General features: G+C 31.2%; 1 protein-coding gene across 4 annotated transcripts in view; it reads left to right on the top strand.

Annotated features, from left to right (window-relative positions):
• The window catches only part of LOC147065949 (uncharacterized), a 42,044-nt gene extending 24,124 nt beyond the window's left edge, over window positions 1–17,920 (top strand). The window contains exons 4-9 of one of the 4 annotated variants that reach the window (XR_015071670.1): window positions 781–1,083; window positions 2,302–2,433; window positions 4,995–5,208; window positions 7,337–7,468; window positions 10,159–10,292; window positions 15,959–16,496. Coding sequence is in view for 3 of the 4 variants with exons in the window: in XM_085956176.1 (XP_085812302.1) it covers window positions 781–1,083; window positions 2,302–2,433; window positions 4,995–5,208; window positions 7,337–7,515; window positions 15,959–16,048 (918 nt within the window). In the remaining variant the exon portion in view is untranslated. Of the gene's footprint in view, window positions 1–780; window positions 1,084–2,301; window positions 2,434–4,994; window positions 5,209–7,336; window positions 7,516–10,158; window positions 10,293–15,958 lie in introns of all 4 variants that reach the window. The other 3 variants (XM_085956178.1, XM_085956177.1, XM_085956176.1) reach the window with 3 other exon arrangements.
• Window positions 17,921–23,155: the final 5,235 nt, after the last annotated feature.

Genomic DNA, 23,155 nt, shown 5'->3' with positions numbered 1-23,155 from the left:
CAGGTATCTATCGCTTAGGGTACTTAGGCCTAGAGGAACCGATCCTTGTTGTGCGGAGCTTTCTAAACAACCGCTACGGCCATATCTCATTAGTCCAGGGGTAAACATCCGTACTGCGGTTGGGGCCGTGAATTTTGATTTGGTAATAGTAGGTACTGTTAGCAGTAAATCCATGCATGCGTAAACGGGTTATAATGCAATGTATTACTTTTTTTCCACCACAAACCCCTTCTTCTCTTGGTCAGCTGATGTTATATGGTAAATCAACAATTAAGTAATTATAATATCCATTTATTCAATAAACAGGCTTGAACTGAGCAGATTAATTTTATGAAGTAGATATATTTTGATGTACATAATACTAATCAAAGTAATTTACAACACCTTTGTCGGCATTGCTTATCCAGGAAAGAAGTTTCAATCAAAGGAAACTATAATTTTAATTAGGCAAATGGATAGTTAAGTAGGTACTTACATCAACTGTTTTGACTAAAAGAAAAGATACAGTTCACTAAAGGAAAGGATAGTTTTCACTAAGAAAAAGAATAGTTTACAATGAAGGAAAGAATAGTTTTTTGGAAGGAAACGAATGGATTTCACTAAAGGAAATTGTAGTTTTTATAAGCTAATTGAGAGAGAGGGCATCAAAAAATTGAGTGTGATCCTGTGATTGTAAACTCCATTCAGTAGATGCCAACTTTTTTTTTATAATTACATGCACACACTTCTTTTACAAGTCACAGGCGTTTTTTTGCAATAATTACATTGTTTCACTTCCAGAGAAAGCAGTTTGAAGTTCACGAAAAGCATGCATTATCGACATTTCTTCTCGAACCGATCCAACGTATGCCAAGATACGAGATGCTTCTCGGCCAACTAGTCAATAAATACAAAAAATATTATGCTGAAGTTTCCTCTCAAGATGACACGTACGCGAGAATATCACCTGTCAGCTGGAGTAGCAGTGCCGGATCAGAGCCGGAATTAGTCTTGGGCTGCTTAAAGGATGCTTACACCATGATAAAGAAAATTTTGAAGACAGTCAACGATAGGATTGCTCTTGATAATATAGAAGAATGTGAAGTATGTATTGATGTTTTTATCATTAAATTAAAAAAAAATCAGTGTGTGTACTTATGTACACGCATTAGAAGTTATACTTCTTTGGCGTAACAAAACAAAAATAAAACTTGTGATAACCTAGATTGTTCGACTAGCTCATAAACTCTTATCTTGTTAAATTACACACGCAAGATTTTTCTTGAGCTTATTTGTTGGTTTATTTCTATACACTTTAACTTATATTACTAAATTATATAACTATTTCTCGTTATTTTTATTTTTAAAGTAACAACTGTCACTCTGATGTTTAATCGTTTGCTTAGATAAGGAATTGCAAATGGCCGACAATAATAAATTTGTTGCCTAGGCAACGGAACAATTCTACTATCAAACTTGTGTTTGTATACAGCTGACTGATTCGCAGCTAACTTCATAATGTCGCGCACTTTCGTAACTCTCAATAATTTCACTCTCTACTAAACGCCCCAAAAGAAGTATAACTTCAAAAATTTACCTACAGCAATGTATTAGGGTTATAAATAACTATAAAAATTACTATTTTGCAAGATTACGCATTCAAATCTGGCAACTTTAAAATTCCTCATGGAAACCAGCAGGCCTATTCTTAATGGTTATGACTTTAGCATGTTTCCGTTATTTTCATTGGCCCAAATTAGCACGGAAGGTATTCTATAAACAAAACAGTTATCGGTGGCTATCTCTAATTCATAATACGGCAAAAATTTAGGTTGGTAAACATGTCAGTCAAATTCGCATATGTTCGTGCTGCCGAACCCAAGCGGATAAGACCGAACACAAGCGGATAAAGCCAAACCAGTGCCATTTAGTCGGTAGTGGGCCGAAAACAAGAATTTTGAAAATGTATGGAGAAAATCTTAAACTAAAATGTCAACAAATGTTTCCTCATTACATCCGAGATCTCGCTATGTCCGTGATCGTAATAACCGAGTTCGACTGTATTTTGTTATATTTACTATAATTTATTTATTTTTATTTGTATTAGTAAAGTATATTTATTTTTTTGGTGTGCCACAAAACAAATTGTCTTCCGTCAATGTGCCGCCAGGTGGAAAAGTTTGGCAGACACTGAATAAACGAGTCTTTTAATTATTCTACACATCATGGAGAGAATAATATACCTGTGATTAGTTTGAGTTACTGCCTTTGTTGTAATAATTAAATTTCTTTGATTAAAAATCTATTGTTTCGTCATTCCAGATAAATTTAAAGAAACAGGGAGAACTGATACTTCAGAATGAATTCACAGTGACAGATTCTATGAAACATAAACAACAACTCAGATGTTTTCTGTTTGAGAAAGTATTATTCTTCAGTACCATTTGTCGACTGGTAAGGGATTTCAAATTTTATTATATTTTCTATTAGGGCTTAGCGATAACGCCCATTGAACGGAGCGGAGTGTGGCGATCGTGGCGCAGTCGGCACAAGAAGCGTAAATACATAACCATAATCACACACCTCTTGCCGCGCATTACCTCTCACCTATGTAAAAAGCGGCGCCGATCACATTTCGCCTCGTGTTTCTTTGCAAAGCAATAAAATTTATTAATTAATTGGTCGGCTCTAAATTCATTTTCACAATTATGTCATTGTGCTAGCTGAGTAACTTAATATGATGTAAGCACACGGTGTAGAATAACTTATAATAGGCGGAATAAGCGCGCGCCTGTACGACAACGCTCACAACAGCCGAGTAAATTAGAGACCGTCGCGCCCCATTCGCTGGTCACATCCAATGTATTTTCATATTATTGTCGTGCTATGACGTCAAAAGACGCCGCACTGAACCCTGTGTGCATTGAAATATAAGGCGCGCGAGGCGTTATGTTCTTCATACGCTGTGTATGCTCTATTGTATTCCTTGGTGATTCATCGCCCAAACTGAAGAAATGCGCGAGCGCCTCGCGCGCCCGATTGTATATGCTCGGCGCCTTAGGTATAGTTATAAAATTTGTTTAGATAATTGAGTTCTACTATATTATCCATTATTTCAAAACCTACATAATATTGTGAGAATTTATTGAGTAATCATCATAGGTCAATTATTTCTTAATAATTATTGGTTAGGCATATTAACAAACCATTAATTCAAGACACAAACTACGGTTTATCCCAAACTTATTTTTTTAATACATTACTGAAGTAATGCACAACCTTTGTATCAATAGTACTGATTCAAATATATTTTATTAAGCTTGTGGGCCATACAGGGAACTGTACATTTATTCTATACACAATACTGCTATCGGTGGTTATCGAGGGTAGTTTTTCATCTTTTTGTATCGAGGGATTATAATTGTTACAATAAGTTAGCCGTCTAAACAGTCAAAACTGTCTATCTCGCTCTAAAAGTTAGCACAGCCTAGAGGGGTGCTGTTAAAACATAACACTTATTGTAACAATTACAACTAACTTATTGTAAAAATTATAATATCTCAATACAAAAATTTGAAAAACTGTCCTTGGTAGCCACTGATAGCAGTCTTGTGTATAGAATAGATGCACAGGTGTCGTAGATAATGAATATATTGACTCACGAGTCTAAACATAATATTTGTAATCAAATAACATTACGCATTACGTATATATCTACAACTGAATGTCAGTGACTGCGTTAGTGAGACTGCATTCCAGCATTGATAGACTTTGTTTTGTCAACAATGATTTCCTGTGGAGGACCATATTATGATTTTATCAGAATCGGACAGGGTCAGAAGAAAAAAAATAAGATTTTCTCTAAAAGTGAGAAGTCAAATCTTATCTTACCAAATTTTGCTAGACTGCGGCAAGTTTAACGTGAAGCGTGGCCGTTTCTAGAACTACAATACTGACAACCTTTCATAATATGTCGCAGCGCCACGACGGCGGCCATGACACTTCAACTTATAATTTTCACACTCTAGTGTACTATAATGCAGTGATATGTAATAAGTGTGTTTTTTTTAATATAAAAAAAATATATAGATATAAGTATGCACATTTATTCTTTTTTTTAACATTATCATCGCATCTATTCTATACACAAGACTGCTATCAACCGCTATCGGCGGTTATCGAGGGTATTTCATCATATGTTTTTATTGAGGTATTATAATAATTATTATTACAATAAGTTAGCCGACTAAACAGTCAAAACTGTCTATCTCGCTCTAAAAGTTAGCACAGCCAAGAGAGGTGCTGTTAAAACATAGCACTTATTATAACAATTACAACTAACTTATTGTAAAAATTATAATACTTCAATACAAAAATATGAAAAACTACCCTCGATAGCCGCCGATAGCAGTCTTGTGTGTAGAATAGATGCGCTGGAGTCCTAACGACAATTGTGTAATGAAATAGTAGTGTAGTTATTAATATAAGTGAAACAATCACAAACATTCAGACATACATATTATGTTAGGTTAGGTTAGAATGATGAAAGGTTAGCGGCTCACGCACTGGAGTAGTTATATTATAATTCTGTATGCGAAAAGAAAATGAAAATGTAAGTCTAAAATCACTATTTTTTTTGGAGAGCCAAAAGATGATTGAATTTTGGACGACTTTGTATGGGAACATCTATGTTTTTTGGTGAAATCAAGTAATTCAGGGATTTTGATTTGATTTGGCATATTCACACATATAACAACTGATGTAAGTTATCATATTGTGTAATAGAGAGTCTAGTTTAGGTACCTAATTGTTCCAGATATACTAAGTGTGTTATTTTATTTATAATATGCAAGTTTCCCACATATTTCGTTTAGTTGGTGGGCCGCAATAAATGACATGAAGGGTCGCGGGTTATGCACTACTGTATTAAGGGAAGGATGTTGAGAATCTGTCATAATATTAATATTTTGGTAAATTGTGATTTTATCATTATTTTTTATTGGTTTCAATTTTAGCAGCCAAAGAAAGAGAAGTATACATACCATGATGCCATTTTCATGACTAATCTCGGACTCACTCCTCCTGAAGATGATAAATCTGACAGGTTCACTGTTTGGTATCAAAAGCGAACGCAAAGTCCATATATTATTGAGACCCGTGGTGAAATCTTATGTTTGTGGGTGAAGGAAATATCAGAATTACTGTGGAAACAAGCAGAGATCGATAAAGGTTAGTAATTTTTAATTTGGTATTTAATAAATTTTATTATTACTAATTCAAAAAACAGACGGTCCTCGATTTTCGAACATAATTGGTTCCTGAATATATGTCATAAAACATCAAAAGGTATATTTTAAAATATTTTGGACAGTGAGGAAATAAATTCATTTGCAGCATCTTTATCTGTACTGGCAGCTTCTCTAGTAAATTTAATATTATGTAAAAAATACCTCGGTTTAAATTTTTCGAGCAGGTTTTTACCAGTGTTGCCAACTGTCGTTGACAAAAACATGCTGAACGGGGCACAAATTTGGCAGGACAAAACGTTAGATTTTGTGATAAAACCAATTTTTTATTTTTAATCGAAAAAAAAATGATAAAAATTGGTATACGCGTGAAAATCTCACCATATTTTCCCAGAAACTCATTTCAAAATTGACAAAAAATAATTTATTTATCTAACAACCTACGATAAGTAATAATTAGATAGGTAATACCAGAGAGTGGAATCCCCGATAATCGTCAATCTGATGTCGTTAAATTATAATATCTGATACCATTATATCACTATAACGCCAAGAATGGTCCTATTGTTTCATTGTGTAGTTTTATTTCTCAAATACCGACCTACATTCTATCAAATGGTAGAAATTTGATATACAAGAAAACAAATAAACTAAATATCTAGCTTTTTTTCAGCACATAGATATTAAAAACGCTAACAAAAGCGCCATAAAATAGATGCATATCGAAAAACACTAAGTTGGCAATGCTGGTTTTTACTTGCTTGAAATATCATGTTAGAATCTTCTTTTATTCGAGTCTTCTAATCTTCAAGCAAACTAAGAACCTTAGCTTGAACAATTGAAATACTCAGATAAATATCAATCCATGATGGCAAAGATTTCTCCATTTCATCCATAACTACGGCGTGGCGTGTCTTATGGAAACAATAATTTTTGAAGATATATTTCCACTGTAGACCGACTTAAGTCATAAGAACGGCCGATGGAAGCGAAAAATTCACAGCTTACAGAACGCATAATTCTTTCCACCTTTGCATCAATCGTATGAAGTTTATGAGTCCTTTCTCTCTTTTTGTCCGTATCAACACTGCAGTTTCTCATTTCTCACTCATGTAGTATATAAATTTATAAAAGTGAAATATTTACACATCGGTACATTAACAAATAAACTGTCAAAATGTACAACGCATTGGCATGGGTCCTAACGCAGGACACTGTTTATTTGAGAAGGTGCATTATCAGCAAAAATCAAACTTTAAACTTTAAGAATTATTGTACGAAAGTAGAATGTGCGAAAGTCGAGAACCGCCTATACCTAGTTATATAATTAATTATATTAATCAGCTATCTCTTTTTAGTATCATAGTAATTAAGGTGTGTGGCAGATGAGCTCAAAAAAGAGTACGCACCCTCATTCTGACATGAGATATGTCCAGTATTATGAAATGTTAAAATTGCTTTAGGTTTAGTTATGTTTGACATTTTGACAATGAAATTTTAGACTGAAACAGCTGTAAATATAAATAACTCATATGGAATCAACAAAAACCTCATTTCAAACCATTATAATAAATGACAGGCCAGTTAAGAAATAGCTATTCTTTATAAATAATGATAATATACAATGTACATTTAATGTTATGTAGGTACCTAGTAAGAAATATATTTTTGATATATAAATGAATATACCAATAATAAGTCTTATAATACATTTCTCCATTCCGATTTATTATTGTTTAATTTTATAATTATTAAATAAATTAAAAATAAAATAAATTATTTATAATTTTATTAAATTAACCATCAGGTATTAAAATAATCCTGATTAATTGTTGGAAGAAGTCAATGAGTTAATAAGTAGAATGGTCTATGAACTATATTAACACTTTAAAACCATGTTTTATTCAGAATATTAATCTAATTATTGAAAATTTTTAATGTATTTTATTTCTAACACAACATCAACAACACACATTACCATCTATATAAATATTTTGAACTAGTTTTTTTAGTTTATAGGCTGTGACATAGATGTCAGTGTGCAATAGTAATAAAATGCATGATTCACAATGTGTGGACTGATATTTAAAGAAATATATATTTTGTTTCAGAACGATTGATGTCTATGCGTAAACCACGGCCACCAAAAGTGATAGAATCAGCGGAGGCCCCCTGCAATATACCAGTTTTTCTGAATGCAGAGTCTGAATCCCCTGCCGAGACTATTGCTTCTGTTGACAAATGTATGTCCAAAGGCAGAAAAAAACGCAAGCAGGAGGTTAACGCTACCGTAAAAGACACTCTTAGCTTTGTGGTTCAGAATTTCAATATTCAATGGGGCTCACTTAAATAGGGTTGCGGCAATCGGCATTAGTGGTGTGCCCAGCAGACACGAAAGCATTTATAGAATAATAAGTGTTGGTGTCAATAATAAACAAATATTGACATTAACTTTGCCATAAATATTTACTTGGTGATATTAATATTGACTGTTAGATTTACCAAGACTCTACACGTATTTATATATTAGACACAGGGCCGCCTTATCCATTAGGCACAATAGGTACAGTCCCTAGGGCTTACAATTATTTTAGGGCCTACGAACCTAATAATATTATGCCATGACCTGTAGTTTGTAAAATTGATAAGAAGTATGAAGAAATTTCTTACAGTGTCGATCTTCCACCATGCTTGAATTGCAATAAATTTAATAAATCACTCAATGCATGCATTTTTTAAATATTCGGTAATTTTATTGTTTCATATCAGCGTATAGTTCCTGGTTATATGTAAATTGTACGTTAAACATTTCACCGTGGCACAGTTCGCTGTGAGCTTTCTTATCAGAAAGAGATGACTGTATACTATACGGTCTCCAATTTTATTAGATTCAATATGAACATTATTAATTCAATTTTCATAGCTAATTTTGGGAAAATTCATGAATTCAAGAATGAAAACCTAACCTTACGTAACAAATAATCCAGTATATCAGCTATTTTAAAAAGTTGTTTGCTGGCTTACTGTAAAGTATAAACCGACAAGAACTGTGTTTTATTTAGACATGAATTTCATGTCAGTACTATACGACCCAAAGAAGTATGACGGTCTTTAATATATTAATATTTCTGATACAAAATTTCATGGTGAAATGTGATACGGCATACGTACATACGTACGTTTGCAGACACCCAATCTTGATGCGATGCTGTAATTGCAATAAATTTAATAAATCACTCAATGCATGCATTTTTGAAATATTCTGTATATGTTTTATGTATGCGTATAATTTCTACGGAAGTCGTATTGTATTAGGGCCTGCTACCCTTCTACCCCCGTAAATTAAGCTAGAAAGAGCTATTTGGCTATAGTCGTAAATATATGCAGTATGAGAGCCATGAACCAGTTGCAGGCCCAAGATGCCATCGGATCTGCCATGTTTATTTTTATTTAATTATTATTTAACACTGTTTGCAATACAAGCAGATTTTATTTTATTAGAAGTATTGAATATGCTATATTCCAAATGACCATAGTTTGTGCGCAGGACAATTATTTTTGTTTTTAATTAATTAGGTATTTTAACTACGCGTATGGCACCATTGACTGCTTACTAAAGTAAAATAATATAGTATGAATTATATGAAACCAAATAATTAGACGGACAAGAATGATGTTAGAAATAACTTAAAAATTTGCATGGTATGGAATAAAATATTAGATTTCATAATTATATTCCTACTAATTTAATTAATAAATATCTTGATACCCTTACTAAAATTTATTTATTGGTTAAACCTGATTATGTAACTGGGCCTGTAAGTATTATAAAATTATAACAATAGATGTTTCTAGATATTAATAATCTTTACCTAATTAATATTGGATTCATAAGGTAGGTAGTTATAATTAACTGGGCACTCCACAGGCTTTAGGATTCCCTTATTTGAAGGTAATCTAACTATATTTGTTTATCGTTTGTCATGACATTGTGTTTGTATTGTTTTTACTGTGTGAGACTTTTTGCATGGAAACAGTGTTGTCTTTCTTCAAAACAATTTTATCTTTAAATTTATTTTGTCAGCATAACTATGTTTGTTGAATTATATTTTGTGTGTAGACAATTTAATCTTTAAACCTATCTAGTTATTTAAAATGTTGTTACCAACGGTTTTTAAGAATTAACGAAAACGACTAATATTTGTACAAATAATTTTAATATGATGTGTTCATTTTTTTAATGGTATGTGTCAATATTGATAAATAGATAAAGTTATCATGAAAAATAGTTAACTTATGTAATAGTTACTAGTGACATCTAGGTGTTGATATCACTACACATTCAATTAGATACAATGTTATCTATGCTACAATATAATTTGAGGAATATTGCTAATGCTTTATAAAACAAAGATCTAGCAGATTTTATGTTTATTCTATCGTTTATAGAGTATGTACATAATTTATTCAATGAATATATATATCTCCAAATTTAATATTAGTCGGGTACTAATAAACATACTAAAGTTTATTTATATGTAAATTTTATATATTTTACTAGAAAAATGTGAGAACTGGAATATGGTTTAAAAATAATGTTTGATGGAGAGATGTCATTAATTACTCTCATTATTATCGAATTGTTAGTTTATGTATTTTTTATTATTGTTTTTAGATAATATTTCAACATCATTGAAGGTTTTTTCAATAAAATAATATATTTTACTACATGTCTCGTAGTTCCATCACTAGATGTCACTAGCAAGTATTACAGTCCAACAAGAACAAAATAATATTTCGTTATATTGTTAATTTAGTAATAGGTACAATGCATTTCCATAATGAATTGACAGTTAACACCATAGAAGAAATATCTCATTGTCGCATGACGTATGTATTAAAAAACTGCATGGACAAATGAATTCTGTTTTAGGTGCCTTGTGGAGAGTGTTTCATTAAAAAGTAAAACATATTCATATCATTACATACAAAGAAGCAGTGTACCGCAACAGCAATCTATAATGAAAATAATCTTTATTATTTTAATTATTGACATCAAAATTAAAGGTTCAAACTCAATATTAAGATTTTAATTATTATTTAATCAGCATGACCTAAAGATATTATTTCATATTAAGCAAGCTATAAATTGATTGGCACACTTATGACATTATAATTATAATATTTTATTCTATAGTACCTATTTAAAAAAAAATTCTATTTGCATGTCTGTAATAAATTAATAATTAATCAGGATTTATAGGTTAGTTTTTCTTCTTATTCTTATCCTATATCCATTGCCGGACATCGGTGATGATTTTCGCAGCATTCTTCCTTTGCTCTAAACAGGGATGGAGTGCTGAATTCAAACCACTCATGTAATAAATCCTTTTAGGACATACTCAACATCATTTCATCGTTCATAGTAGATTAGTTAATAATAATTTAAATATCCATGCGTTATATTCAAAGAATTTGGACTATAAATAGAAAGAGTGTTGTACGTTATTTCTATTATTACATTTTAAATTATATTGCAAGCGCATGGTTAAGTTTGGAAAACTCGACAAATATTAAGATCGCTAAGTTGCCATTCAGATTTTATTGCTAAAGCAATGGCGGCCATTTTTTATGTTAGTTTTGATTACTTACTCGAGTGCCGTTATAAATGGTTTTACAAAATTTATACAGGATTTTTCAAATAATTAATATTGCCAAAGTGTAGCTCAGATTGTCTTTTTATATGCCCTGAAAATTGTTATAAATTGAAGTTCTCTGCAAATGAATCTGTGATGCGAAATCACTTGTAGCTAACTTAATCAGTGGACCAGTGGTCTTTTTTTTTTATTCAATTTCATATATTTAGGCTCCATTTATATAGAAAATGATTAACATCTTTGGTTATATCGATATAATAATATTTGCCGGCAATGAGTTTTCTACATACTATAAAAATTGCATAATTCATATGTTTTATGTACTATAACTAGATAACTTTAATTTGATCATTGTTGGGAAAATGAAATTTAAACTTTACTTGAAAAATGGAAAATTGTGCTTATCTAATTGGTAACAATTAAATAATGTTCAATAGTATGAACAAATATTGTACTTAGATATATTATTTTATTTATTTAATGGTTTTATGGTTTTAAAGTTAGTTATCTAATATTTTTAAACATAAAATTAATACAGTTCCCATTAACTTCTGACTTACATAGTTTTATCATTTTGTGGAGAAGGAAATGTTGAATCATATTCAACAGTGGCGAAGGGTGCGGGTAGGCTGTGAAGATCCAACATAAATAGTGCACATTAAACTTTGTCAGTTATACGTATTTTTTTATTGAACTAAGACAACAATTTACAGATGGAGATGGTTAATTTAAAAATATCAATTAAACCCTGCCTAAACCAAACCATAATAGTTTTTGTATGCTTTGGGCAATCAAGAATAAGAATACATAATATTACACGTCATATTGCTGGTCAGTTTTTTAAAATTCATTAAGCCCTGCTTAACCATGCCACAATATATACAAATATTATTCTATCTATAAAATATTCAAATTTATATATAATGATCTAATGTCATAATTAGAGTTATTTTATAAATAGATGTATTTTGATAGTATTTTTTGACTATTATCTATTATGGCTTGGTTTTCGCATGGTTTAATTGAATTTTAAAAACTAACCAACACCATCTGTAAATTGTAGTTTTAGTTCAATGAAAACAAATACGTATAACACACAAAGTTTAGTATGCACTATTTATATCGGATTTTCCACCCTTCGCCACTGATATTCAATAGCTATCTCAAAAACAGTGAAAATTAAGTTATCTAGTTGTATTATTGAGGTGACGAATTGAAATATTGATATAAAAATATTTTAATTATGTGGTCAATTTATAATAAGTGCCATATTAAGAGCATGTGTGATGGGAAGCATAATAATGGTGGTTGGAGACAAATTAAAATGCATTACTAGATACGAATTTATTCTTTTCGTTTCCTCCATGCTGCTCTTCTCCTTGTAAATACTCTTAGACCAGTGGGTTTCTAGCTATCAAAAATAGACCAATCTTGCCCATATACTAAATTAACCGTCAATGATAGATTGCTTGTAGATGTACCAATTATGTAGATGTTGAACTAATAATATATTTTAATTTATGACAAACATAATGCAAGTCACTCACAGTATTAAATATGAAATAATCAGTATGTACCGACAGTATTTCTTTTCATCACACTATATAAAATGCCTACAAGATAAAAAAAAAATTAACCTTGTGATAATAGGTATTAGACAATGCCGATGTTTGATATTAGGTGTAGGCTGTCATAATTTTTTATCTTATCTTAACATACCTAATAGTAATAATTAATAATATATAATTTTATCATTCCATAAAAGATAGTACTGTGTATTATATTAATCTTTAAGGTAAAGTCATAGTATTGTGTAAATAATTAATATATTATATTTTAATAAATTATTTCTTTAATTCAATGAATAACTCACACGATTTGAGAATGTAACATTCTTTTTAATATTAAATATACATAATTTGAAAACATATAATTTGAAAACATTTCAGATATTATATACTTACTAGAAAAAATCTTTTTAGAAAAAATACGACGTGAATCTGTAACCACTGGGTTCGTATCAATGTGCTGCAAGCTATGGACTTCTTACTCAATTACGACGAAATTAACTAATATTTCTTACATGCAATGTGGATTACTTTATATTTGAGGAGTGATCTGGGCGTTGGTTAATAATTGGGACACTTAATCGATATCTTGATTTAGAACACTAAAACCAGTAGCCAAGATTAACGCTATATTATAAGCATTTCATGTAAGAACTGCTACATAGTTAATTTCGTCATAATTAAGTAAGACGCCTGTAGTTTAATTGGTAAAGCATATTGACGTGAATCCAGTCTCATTGGGCATTATATTTTTCTAAAAAATTCTTTCTAGTAGGTATGTATCTGAGGTGTGTATTTATGTATTAGAGATGAAGATTAGAATTGAAGGCTAAGTATACTTAAAAACAAGTATAAGAAAATAACTCCATATAACTCAGACTATGTATCGGCTTCAATAGAACCGCTTGTTGAAAAGTCCCATTCATTATAAAATTTTAAACACATTTTAAATTTATGAGTTGTTTTTATGTTAGGTTACAATATTATTGTTAACAAAAATGAATAACAGTGTTTTTTTTATTATTTTAAACATGTTTCGAGCGGTCATATAACAAGTCTTAGCCTGTGCGTCATCTCACCACTGTGCTGCGACACAAAATTTATGACCTATTATTCATACATTCGAACGAAATAGACTAATAAATTAAAATTTACCTATATTCAAGTGCTATCTCGTTCGCGCGCATTTAATGTCAATAGTGTTGAAAGTCTACCAACTGGCGAGTGCTCAGAACAGCGACTTGTGATGATATAATCACAAGTTTTTTGGAATAAGTTTATTAGGCCACACATACTGAGTATGGGTAGTTTCATCAGAAACTTGAGTACACAAACTGGTGACAGTATTTCCAACTCACCTCTAATATGTATATATAATATTTTAGATAAGTGCGTGTATTTTATTATAATTATAATGGTATTGCTTTTTAAGTGCTTTTACTGCTTATGTATTGTGACACTATCGTAACAAATGTACCATAAACGTGTACCTATTATTAATCGATTAAATGATTTATGAGAAAAATAAACTTTGTTTTATTGGAAATGTCACTATATCATTATCTTAATATTATATTTAAATAACTATAAAATATAGACACGAGATAATACAGAATAATGTTAAAAAATATACTAATGATATTCTTCTAATAATCAATGCTTATTTTCTCATAACCATACCTTATGGGGCAGTGGCGAAGGGTGGACGTAGGCTCTTAAGATCCGTCATAAAATTAATAATACATACTAAACTTTGTCAGTTATATTATGTAATTGTTTTCATTGAACAAAGACTACAATTTACGGTTGGTGTAGGTTGTTTTTTAAAATTCAATTAAACCATGTGAAAACCAAACCATAATAGATAATAGTCAAAAAACATTAGTCTCTCTATAAATTATCTAAAATTACGCCATATAAATATGAATGAAAAAGTGTGAACAATTTTGTCGGATCGCCCAAAATATACCAAAATTATTATGGTTTGGTTTAGGCTGGGTTTAATTGATTTTTAATAACTAACCTACACCATCTGTAAGTTTTAGTTCAATAACAACATAAACGTATGACTGACAAAGTTTAATGTCCACTGTTTATGGCGGATCTTAACGGCCTACCTCCACCCTTCGCCACTGTTATGGGGTTTCTAGAAAGAGTACTATAGTGGTGGGACTGCTATATTCTGGCCGGCACGTCAGTGTATTGTATGTAGCATGAAGGGTGTGAGGGATTTTTAGCTCTTCAGATACCGATTAGATTGCTTCAGCCACAGTATAAAAATTACAGTTTAATTTAACTAAAAAATTATAAAATTTTAAAGATACATTTAAGAAAAATACAAATCCATTTTTTTTAATAATTTTAAAAATATTCAAATTAGTGCTCTTTTCAGCAAGCTCATTTTGGTGATGGGTGTTATTTATTATTTTCTTTCTTTGCTTACCTATTATTAGTATCAAGACCTACCATATTATACAGGCTGTGGCACTGAATTGCAAATTACGATGGTAGTGCTAGTTATTGGTTATCTTCGAATGCAATGCGGTAACCTATGTGTCTATTCTATACTTATCAACCGCTAAAGTGATAAATATTATCAAACTTAGGGTAGGTTTGTATCAAAGTATCCTCACCTATCTCGCTGCTGTTAAATATAGCACTTATTGCAATAATTACAACCAACTTATTGTAATTGTTACAATGAGTGCTAATATTTTGATACAAACCTACCCTAAGTTTGATAATATTTATCACTTTATCACTTTAGCGGTCGATAAGTATAGAATAGACCCACTGGTCGCAATAAATAAAGATTTTGGATTGCATATTTCATTCAAATTAATTAACAATCATCATTTTCTATAAACAATTAACCATATTGTTTTCGAGGTATGTGCCGTAACTAGCACTACCATTGGAGTTTATAGTTACGTGTCATGGCCTGACTATAGTGGGCTTTATATCAATATGAATAGATGGGCTAGCCATAATAATATGCATGATTTAAATACTTAATTACAACACAGCCTATCTGTGTGTAATTTATTCTGCTCAATTACCATTTCTCGCTTTTTTCACTATAGTCTTGTAGTATCTAAAAATGATAAAAGAATGTTCTATTGTGCAAGGCACCTATCAAATATCTTGACACAATAAAATTTAATCAAAACTCGAAAACCGTAATTAAATAATTAAATGAATACCACAATTTTTGTTTTTCCATTTTTATTTTTTTTAAATTCAACTAAGTAAGTACATGCATCATAATTATAATGATAGTGGAGACACCGAAGGACTTAGAAAGATGTTTCCGTTGACATTGTAATAATAGATGAAATCCGGCCTTGATTGAATTGAAAAGAGAAAAGTGGAATAAACAATAAATAAAAAGTACTTTCTACAACAATGATAGAAAAATTTGATAATTCGAAATAGTTTACCCCTTGTGTAGGTACCCCTATAACGTTTGGTATATTATATTTTATAATTTATTTATTTTGTATTTTAGATTCGTCTCTTCGTCGGGTCCCTGGTGAAGTCAAAGACATCAAGAAAAAAAAAGCTCGGAGAACAACATGGTACACAGAAAACTAAATGAATGTAGTTAAAAAATATAATATTACACACTACTTCAATCATGACAAATGACGCTCTTCTTTAAAATTAAAACTAGTTAAAAATAATATAATATAGAGATACTATTCGTGGGGTGGGGTTACTGTCAAAAGTTGTTAATTAAATTAAATAATAAAAGCCGATAATTTAGATATTTAGAGTTAACAACGAATTACAGTGAAACCCCGATTCTACGGTTTTTAAGGGACCCTTAAAAAAACTATAAATGCGGGATTTTAATTTTTTTTAACTCGTTTTTCTCCTGGATTTTTTCTCGGCCAGAGTTCTAGTTTTCTTCATTGGCATTTCAGTTACGACTTATAAAAATTTGTGATACGAGATGTGAGGCAAGCCTGAGCGCTGACCGACCTGTGCAAATAAAGCGACACGACTGAAAGGTCGGTATGTATCATAAACAATTCTGCGAAAGCGAAATGAAAAATATTCAACAAAAATGGTCAATCTGGATAATATTTGTGACGGGATCATAATATTTAGACGATAGATCGAGGAATACGATAAATCGGGGTATTTAACATTGTTCTTATGGGTGTTTGGCGGGACTTTCAAAAATGAACAATCCGTGCGGGAAAACGATTTATGCGAGAACAGTAGATCGGGGTTCCACTGTATATGTTTATTATATGCTATAAAAATTAATATTATTCGATATATAGAATATGCACATAAAGCACAAATAAATTAGCATTATGCCCGATTTTAGAGGGCATGTCAAACTTCAAATTGCAATAATTAAGTACTCCATTTAGAGACTTAATAACTTTTGGTAGTAAACCCCACGTATTATTCTTTAATTATAAAATATTTAATCCAAATTACGTGATAAAATTGCGCTCTTTGTCATAATTGGAGTACTGTTTTCAATTATTTTTATTTAGTTAATCTACCATCAATAATTATCATTGGACTGTCAAAACTAATAAAGATCAATCAAGTATAGTAGGTAATTTAAATAATTTTATTATAGCTGTAAATGATAAAAAAAAAAATGATAAGTATGAGTATTATACATATCATATCATTTTAAATAACAATGCGAGAGAGTGTGAGTATAGTCAGTCACTAATATCCTGTAAATTATATTTTTTTAATTGTAGGTACCTAGTTGTATTTTTTTACAATCCATGAGATAGAATGATAATAATGTATGTAGGTATTAGTTAGGATAGTGATACCCAAATAGAGTTATTTAAGATCTTCGCATCTATTATGTACACAAGGCTGCTATCGGCGGCTATCGAGGGTAGTTTAGAATATTTATATATTGAGGTATTATAATTGTTACAAAAATTAAGCTGTCTAAACTGTCAAAACTGTCTATCTCGCTATAAAAGTTAACACAGCCAAGAGGGGTGTTGTTAAAACATAGCACTTTTTGATAGTTTTGTCGGTTAACATATTGTAACAATTAACCGCCTCAATACAATACATATGATAAACTACCCTCGATAGCCGCCGATAGTAGACATGTGTATAGTATAGATGCGTATGTCGGGGTACCGCTTGATTTTGCAAATGCTTGAGAAAGAAGCCATTTTTTGTAATTACTGAGTAAAGAAAAAGATGGTTTACAGTTAAAATTTTTATGATTAAACCTTTTATAACAACATCGACATAATAACGCTTACGACAGATGAGAGCATAAGTTTTGCCAGATAAAATTAATATGAAAATTAAATAATAATTCATCTTTTTACTTAATAATATTTTCCAGTTTTGTCAATGTTTGTTACTTTGTACGAAAATGTACATTTTGTGACATCATTTTTACTTGTTTTATTTAAATTACACTGACCAAGACTTACCCTCAAGCCATTACCATAACAATTTTATGAAAAAAAAAACAATTAATGTATATGTATCTATGTTAAGGGGGAGAGGCATGCCAGCAGAGAACCTAGCGGAAAAATACGAAGCTTGCAATTTGTGATTTTTTTTGATAATTTACAATTTCAACTGTATTAATTAATAAATATGTGTCTGAAAACATTTCAAATATATGTTTTTTTTAAATTCAAAGATAAACTTACAATTTTAAAAAAATGTGAATTTGTTGCAGGGTCACACATCTTATTATTACATTATATTTTATGGTCATACTAGCTGACCCGGCAAACGTTGTTGTGCCATATAAATTATTTCTAGCGAATATTTTGGTTGTTAAATAAAAAATAACGAATGTATCGTAAGTGTGTGGGGATGGGATCTATGAAAGAAAGAGGAATGGAGCGCTGTAGACGATGACCGCCGATAAAAACAAAAAAACACCAACCATTCATTTTCTCAATTCAAAATGAGTAATGATGTTCATAATGAATGAATAACCTGTGACAGGATCTCGTTGTTTAATGTTTATGCAATATCCGTCTTGTCTCTTCCAGAAAATTAGCGGATATTGGAGAACGTCGTATGAACGGTGTGTGTCAGTGATGAACTCCAGATTATTGTTTCTTCTTCGAATCACGATTTTCGGGTCGATGTGCGGTCGCCAACCATGATTCCAGCAATGTCGTCAACAACAGGCGCATTGAATCGACGCACATGCTCTCCAGCTGGTGTTTTATCAGGAAAGATGACAATAACGTGATCGTCACTTTGGAATTTGTGCATGTGTGCTTTGAAGAATTTCAATAATTCATTGTGCTCATTCAATAGGGCGTCCAGTTCGCCGACGATGCGTCTGGCATTAGGCTAATTGAGGTTATTGTAGCCGCAACGTGCATCCACACGATTGATGTCCTCGCCGCCCATGAAGTAGATTTGTAAAAATTTATGTGGTTCGTTTAGCATTGGCAGCAATGAGCCTACTTTGTGGTATACTTGGCCTTGAACGTAGAATGGAATTGTTGATCATTTGCCGCAGTATTGTGAACTATTTCTGTTGCTCCGAAGTCATTTGGAAGCATGAATTGAATGTGCGAATGGGCTTCAGGAACAGGTTTGAATCTGGAACCGTGCCGATGAGCAAGCCGTTCAATGGTTCTGGTGGTATCTCAATTTCTGGTAGTTGCACTTTTCCTAATGCGCAACACATCCCGGCTGACTCATGTTTGAATTTGAGCGCATGAAAATGGGGACATTCTTTGTCCATAGCACCAATGAGCACTTTCGGATGAGCGGAATATTTTATATCTGGATCGTACTCGAATGCGAGACGAAGGAACGAAGCGGATGTAAATGCTCGATGTACTTGTTGGCGTTGTCAGTCATTTGCTCTGCATGTGTTAACTACGAACCGGCGCGCTTGGCTCCGTTCCAATTGTCGTTGTTGATTTCGTTCAGCTCGTGCCTCTTGTGATTGAGATGCACGCAATTGCAACATGCTCACACGCACGTTTTTTTTATCTTGTTGGATTTGTTCGTCTGTTCTTTTTGCTCTACTATTTCGCATGTTTGTTGCTTTATTCGTTCGATGGCCCAAATGGCCCCCCTTGCGTCTTGCTGGCATTGTGCACTGTAATACACGCACATAAAAATAGATAAATTAAAATAAATCGTACAAAATTTTGCACGCACTGCGTTGTGACATGCCGAATGAAATGTCAAAATGACACGACGCTTCTCTTGAATTCTTCTTGGACGTAGCGCCATCTGTCATTCAACAACATAAATAATTTCGTTCTGTTTGAAATACGAACGACGGTTAAATTTTTTCATACAAAAATAATAAAATCGCGATTAAAAAATGGGAGGGTGGGGGTAGGAAGGTGAAAATTTGGGGTCATAAGTATTTTTATATGCCAAATAATAAAAAAATACAAAAAAAATTGTCAAAAAAATAAAAGAATTTTTTTCTGGATAGAGATACCCTAATCACCTAGCGGTATGAAATATACTTGTTGACCTATTCTCATATCTAACAAATATACATAAAAAAATTCATAAAAATCGGTTGAGCCATTTCGGAGGAGTTCGACCACAAACATCGTGACACGAGATTTTTATATATATAGAGATTTATTACTAAAATTTAGTTTATTAAGTTTTCAATTTTTTGTCGTGTAGATTTTTGACTAATTCATCGTTTTAATATTTTTTTTAAATTTATTTTAAAAAACATCGATTTTTATAAAAATATGTGACAAATTCACATTTTCTTTACAATTGTAAGTTTATCTTTGACTTTAAAAAAAAATCTTTTTATTGTTTTCAGATACATATTATAATTGTAAATTATCAAAAAAAACTCAAATTGCAAGCTTCGTATTTTTCTGCTAGTTTCTCTGTTGGCATATAGGATCCCCCTTAATCAATAAAAAAATATAATTATTATGCTTTGTATTCTGCCATTAGATGTCACTTATAGATGAGACATTCACCATAAGAGAGGAAATTTTTACTCCTTATATTGAAGAATTGAATTTTAACTGCATTTACATAATATCGAGTAAGTAGGTAATTAATAGACTGAAAAAAATATAATCTTAATCGTATGATATTTATAGTGGTATGTTTTGAATTTATCAATTACACGTGGGGGTAATGCCAAAAGTTTGTAAGTCTCAAAAACATATTATGGAGTTATGACCATTTTAAAATTTGTCATCTTCCATAGAATCAGTTCTAGCCTAAACTTAATTAACTTAAGTTTTTTTAATGGATTGGAGTGTATTCTTTTATTTTAGTGAAATGGTCATACTTACCTACCTTTGGCAGTCAACATTTTACACATTTCGATAGTTTACTTTGTTACTGTAATCCTATTGGATTTAAGGAAGAAAATCGTCGAAAGTCTTTTCACTGTTGTCTCGTTGTCGTCAGCGTAGCTATTTTAGGGAAGTTTGATCAACCATATTATAATGCTTCAGTGTATCCACTATAATGGTATTAACTATTTATGTTTTCCAGAGATATAATAGCATTTATCACATAAAACACTTTATAAGTAAACTTACAAACTTTTGGCATAACATTGTTTGAATCAAATTCTATATTTTGACACCAAGTTTCTTGTAAGAAGACTGTAATTATTAGTCTTACATTTTGTTTGCTATACCGATATTCATTAAAGGTTCAACAATTAATATTAATTGTCGACTTATAAATTTTTCGCTGACTAGATACTATAGAAATCGGATCAGTTAATCAATTCTTTTAGGCATATACTATTGTTACCTAAATACACATAATTGATTATTAACTAAAATACTTAAAATATCCACTTAGCAACCTTTGGCATAAACCCCACGAATTGTATTATGACAATAAGTATACATATTTTATTATCATAATACGAAAATAAATGTATGACGACCTATATTATAACCAGTGTAGTAATTGTAGGCAATACTGAAGTCTCTAATCTGAATATTTTTTTTAAATTATTTATGTCAGTTATTTGTATACTAAGTATTATACTATCACAAGTGGTACATATTTTATACAATTTTTGTATTAAATGTATTATGAAAGATCCTGAGAATATAGGACCTGAAAAAGTCTGTATAATCTTTACGCTATCAATCTAAATAATAACCAATCAAACACATAATTAATTTTGTTTGAACATTGTATACATTAGATATGTTCAAAATATGAAATAATAATAATGATTTTGTTGGTGAAAATATATAAAATTTCAGACTCATCTATTTTGTTTTTATTGAAATCCCAGTAGAAGATGTTTTTATATTATCACAGGAAGAATTATTACAACTGAATTGAAAATGTCATTTATTTTATTAGTACATACTAAAATATTATTATTTTTTTCCATGTGATCCTAATAAGATCATATGGGCAACCACGGAGTGGAGATTTGTATTTTAACAGATTTTTGTTTTTACAAGAAATGGATGGTAACCATTTGCTCAACCTATTAGGTCCATAAACTCAAACACAAATTGAAAACAATATTATGAGTATATGTCAGACCCAGGATTCGAACGTGAGACCCATGATGTTATAGGCCGATGCGTAAGCCGCTTGACTATCGTGAGCATATTATTATTTTTATTGTGAAGTATAAATCGTCAATTCTAAGATATAACTCACAAAGTAGTACCAACTGCCAGTGATATTATATAATGATAATCAGGTGATGTATGGCACTATAAACTAATAGTGCCTGTACACATGCATGGATTTACTGGCAACAGTAACAACTGTTTACACACAAAAGTGCAAACTGTCTCGCCAATCTCATTCTTCAAGCATAAACTAACGCGTTTGTTATCATTGAGTGGTGATGTTTCTGGTTGTGAAAATCGGTAAACATCAAAATATTCTGCGGGGTGTAGTTCGTATTTTCCCATCAGGTTCACCACTATATTACCACTATACTGCCCTTCTAAGGAAGAAGGCAGTAACTGACTCTTACACACTTTCGAGATAAATGAAATAATGTGTTTTTTCTCAAACTTTAGTACTGTAAATTAATAAAACACGGTGGTAATTTTTATTAGTAGGATGTTAAAATACAAACAAAGTAATAATAAACAAGCAGTAACTGCAATGAATAGGTGCAATTATTGCCTTTTTGCTAAAAAAATGTATTGTTTTAGAGGATGTCTATTTTTTCATTAAGGATTTTAACGATATTTTAGTGATAATACACATTTATACACAAACTGAACAAAATATATAGCTTTCAAAATTACCTAACGGATGGCATTCATAACTCAATTTCACAAATTTGGCGAGTTACTGCCTTCTTCCTTAGAGCGGCAGTATAAACCTCCTGAACCCCCCCCCCTTTATTGTGTGCGCCTGGCGGTTATACATCATGATTTGTTTTAGTAAAATATACCTGTATGTTATTTACATTGACAATTCAATTTCAAGTCTGAAGCTGTTCTAGAAACCTTTTATGGTTAGGTACCCGCAGTCTGCATTCCTTTAACAGGCACTCTTCGTCATTGTTGCACGATGTAGATTAACTACTTCAATTTACAATAATACATAATATTATATAAATTGTACAATAAACTTTGTCAGTCAAACGTATTTTTTTGTTTTTATTGAACTAAGCTATAATTTCAATTAAAGCCAGTAGGAGTCGATAATAGTCAAAAAATATTCATTTATCTGTAAAATATCTAAGATTGTGCCATTAAACCATGCGTCATAT

Source organism: Rhyacophila brunnea, unplaced genomic scaffold, assembly GCF_057557595.1.
Source record: "Rhyacophila brunnea isolate RB1 unplaced genomic scaffold, BYU_Rbru_1.0 scaffold_5, whole genome shotgun sequence".
Taxonomy (NCBI): Eukaryota; Metazoa; Arthropoda; class Insecta; order Trichoptera; family Rhyacophilidae; genus Rhyacophila; species Rhyacophila brunnea.
This window is presented reverse-complemented; position numbering and strand designations above follow the sequence as displayed.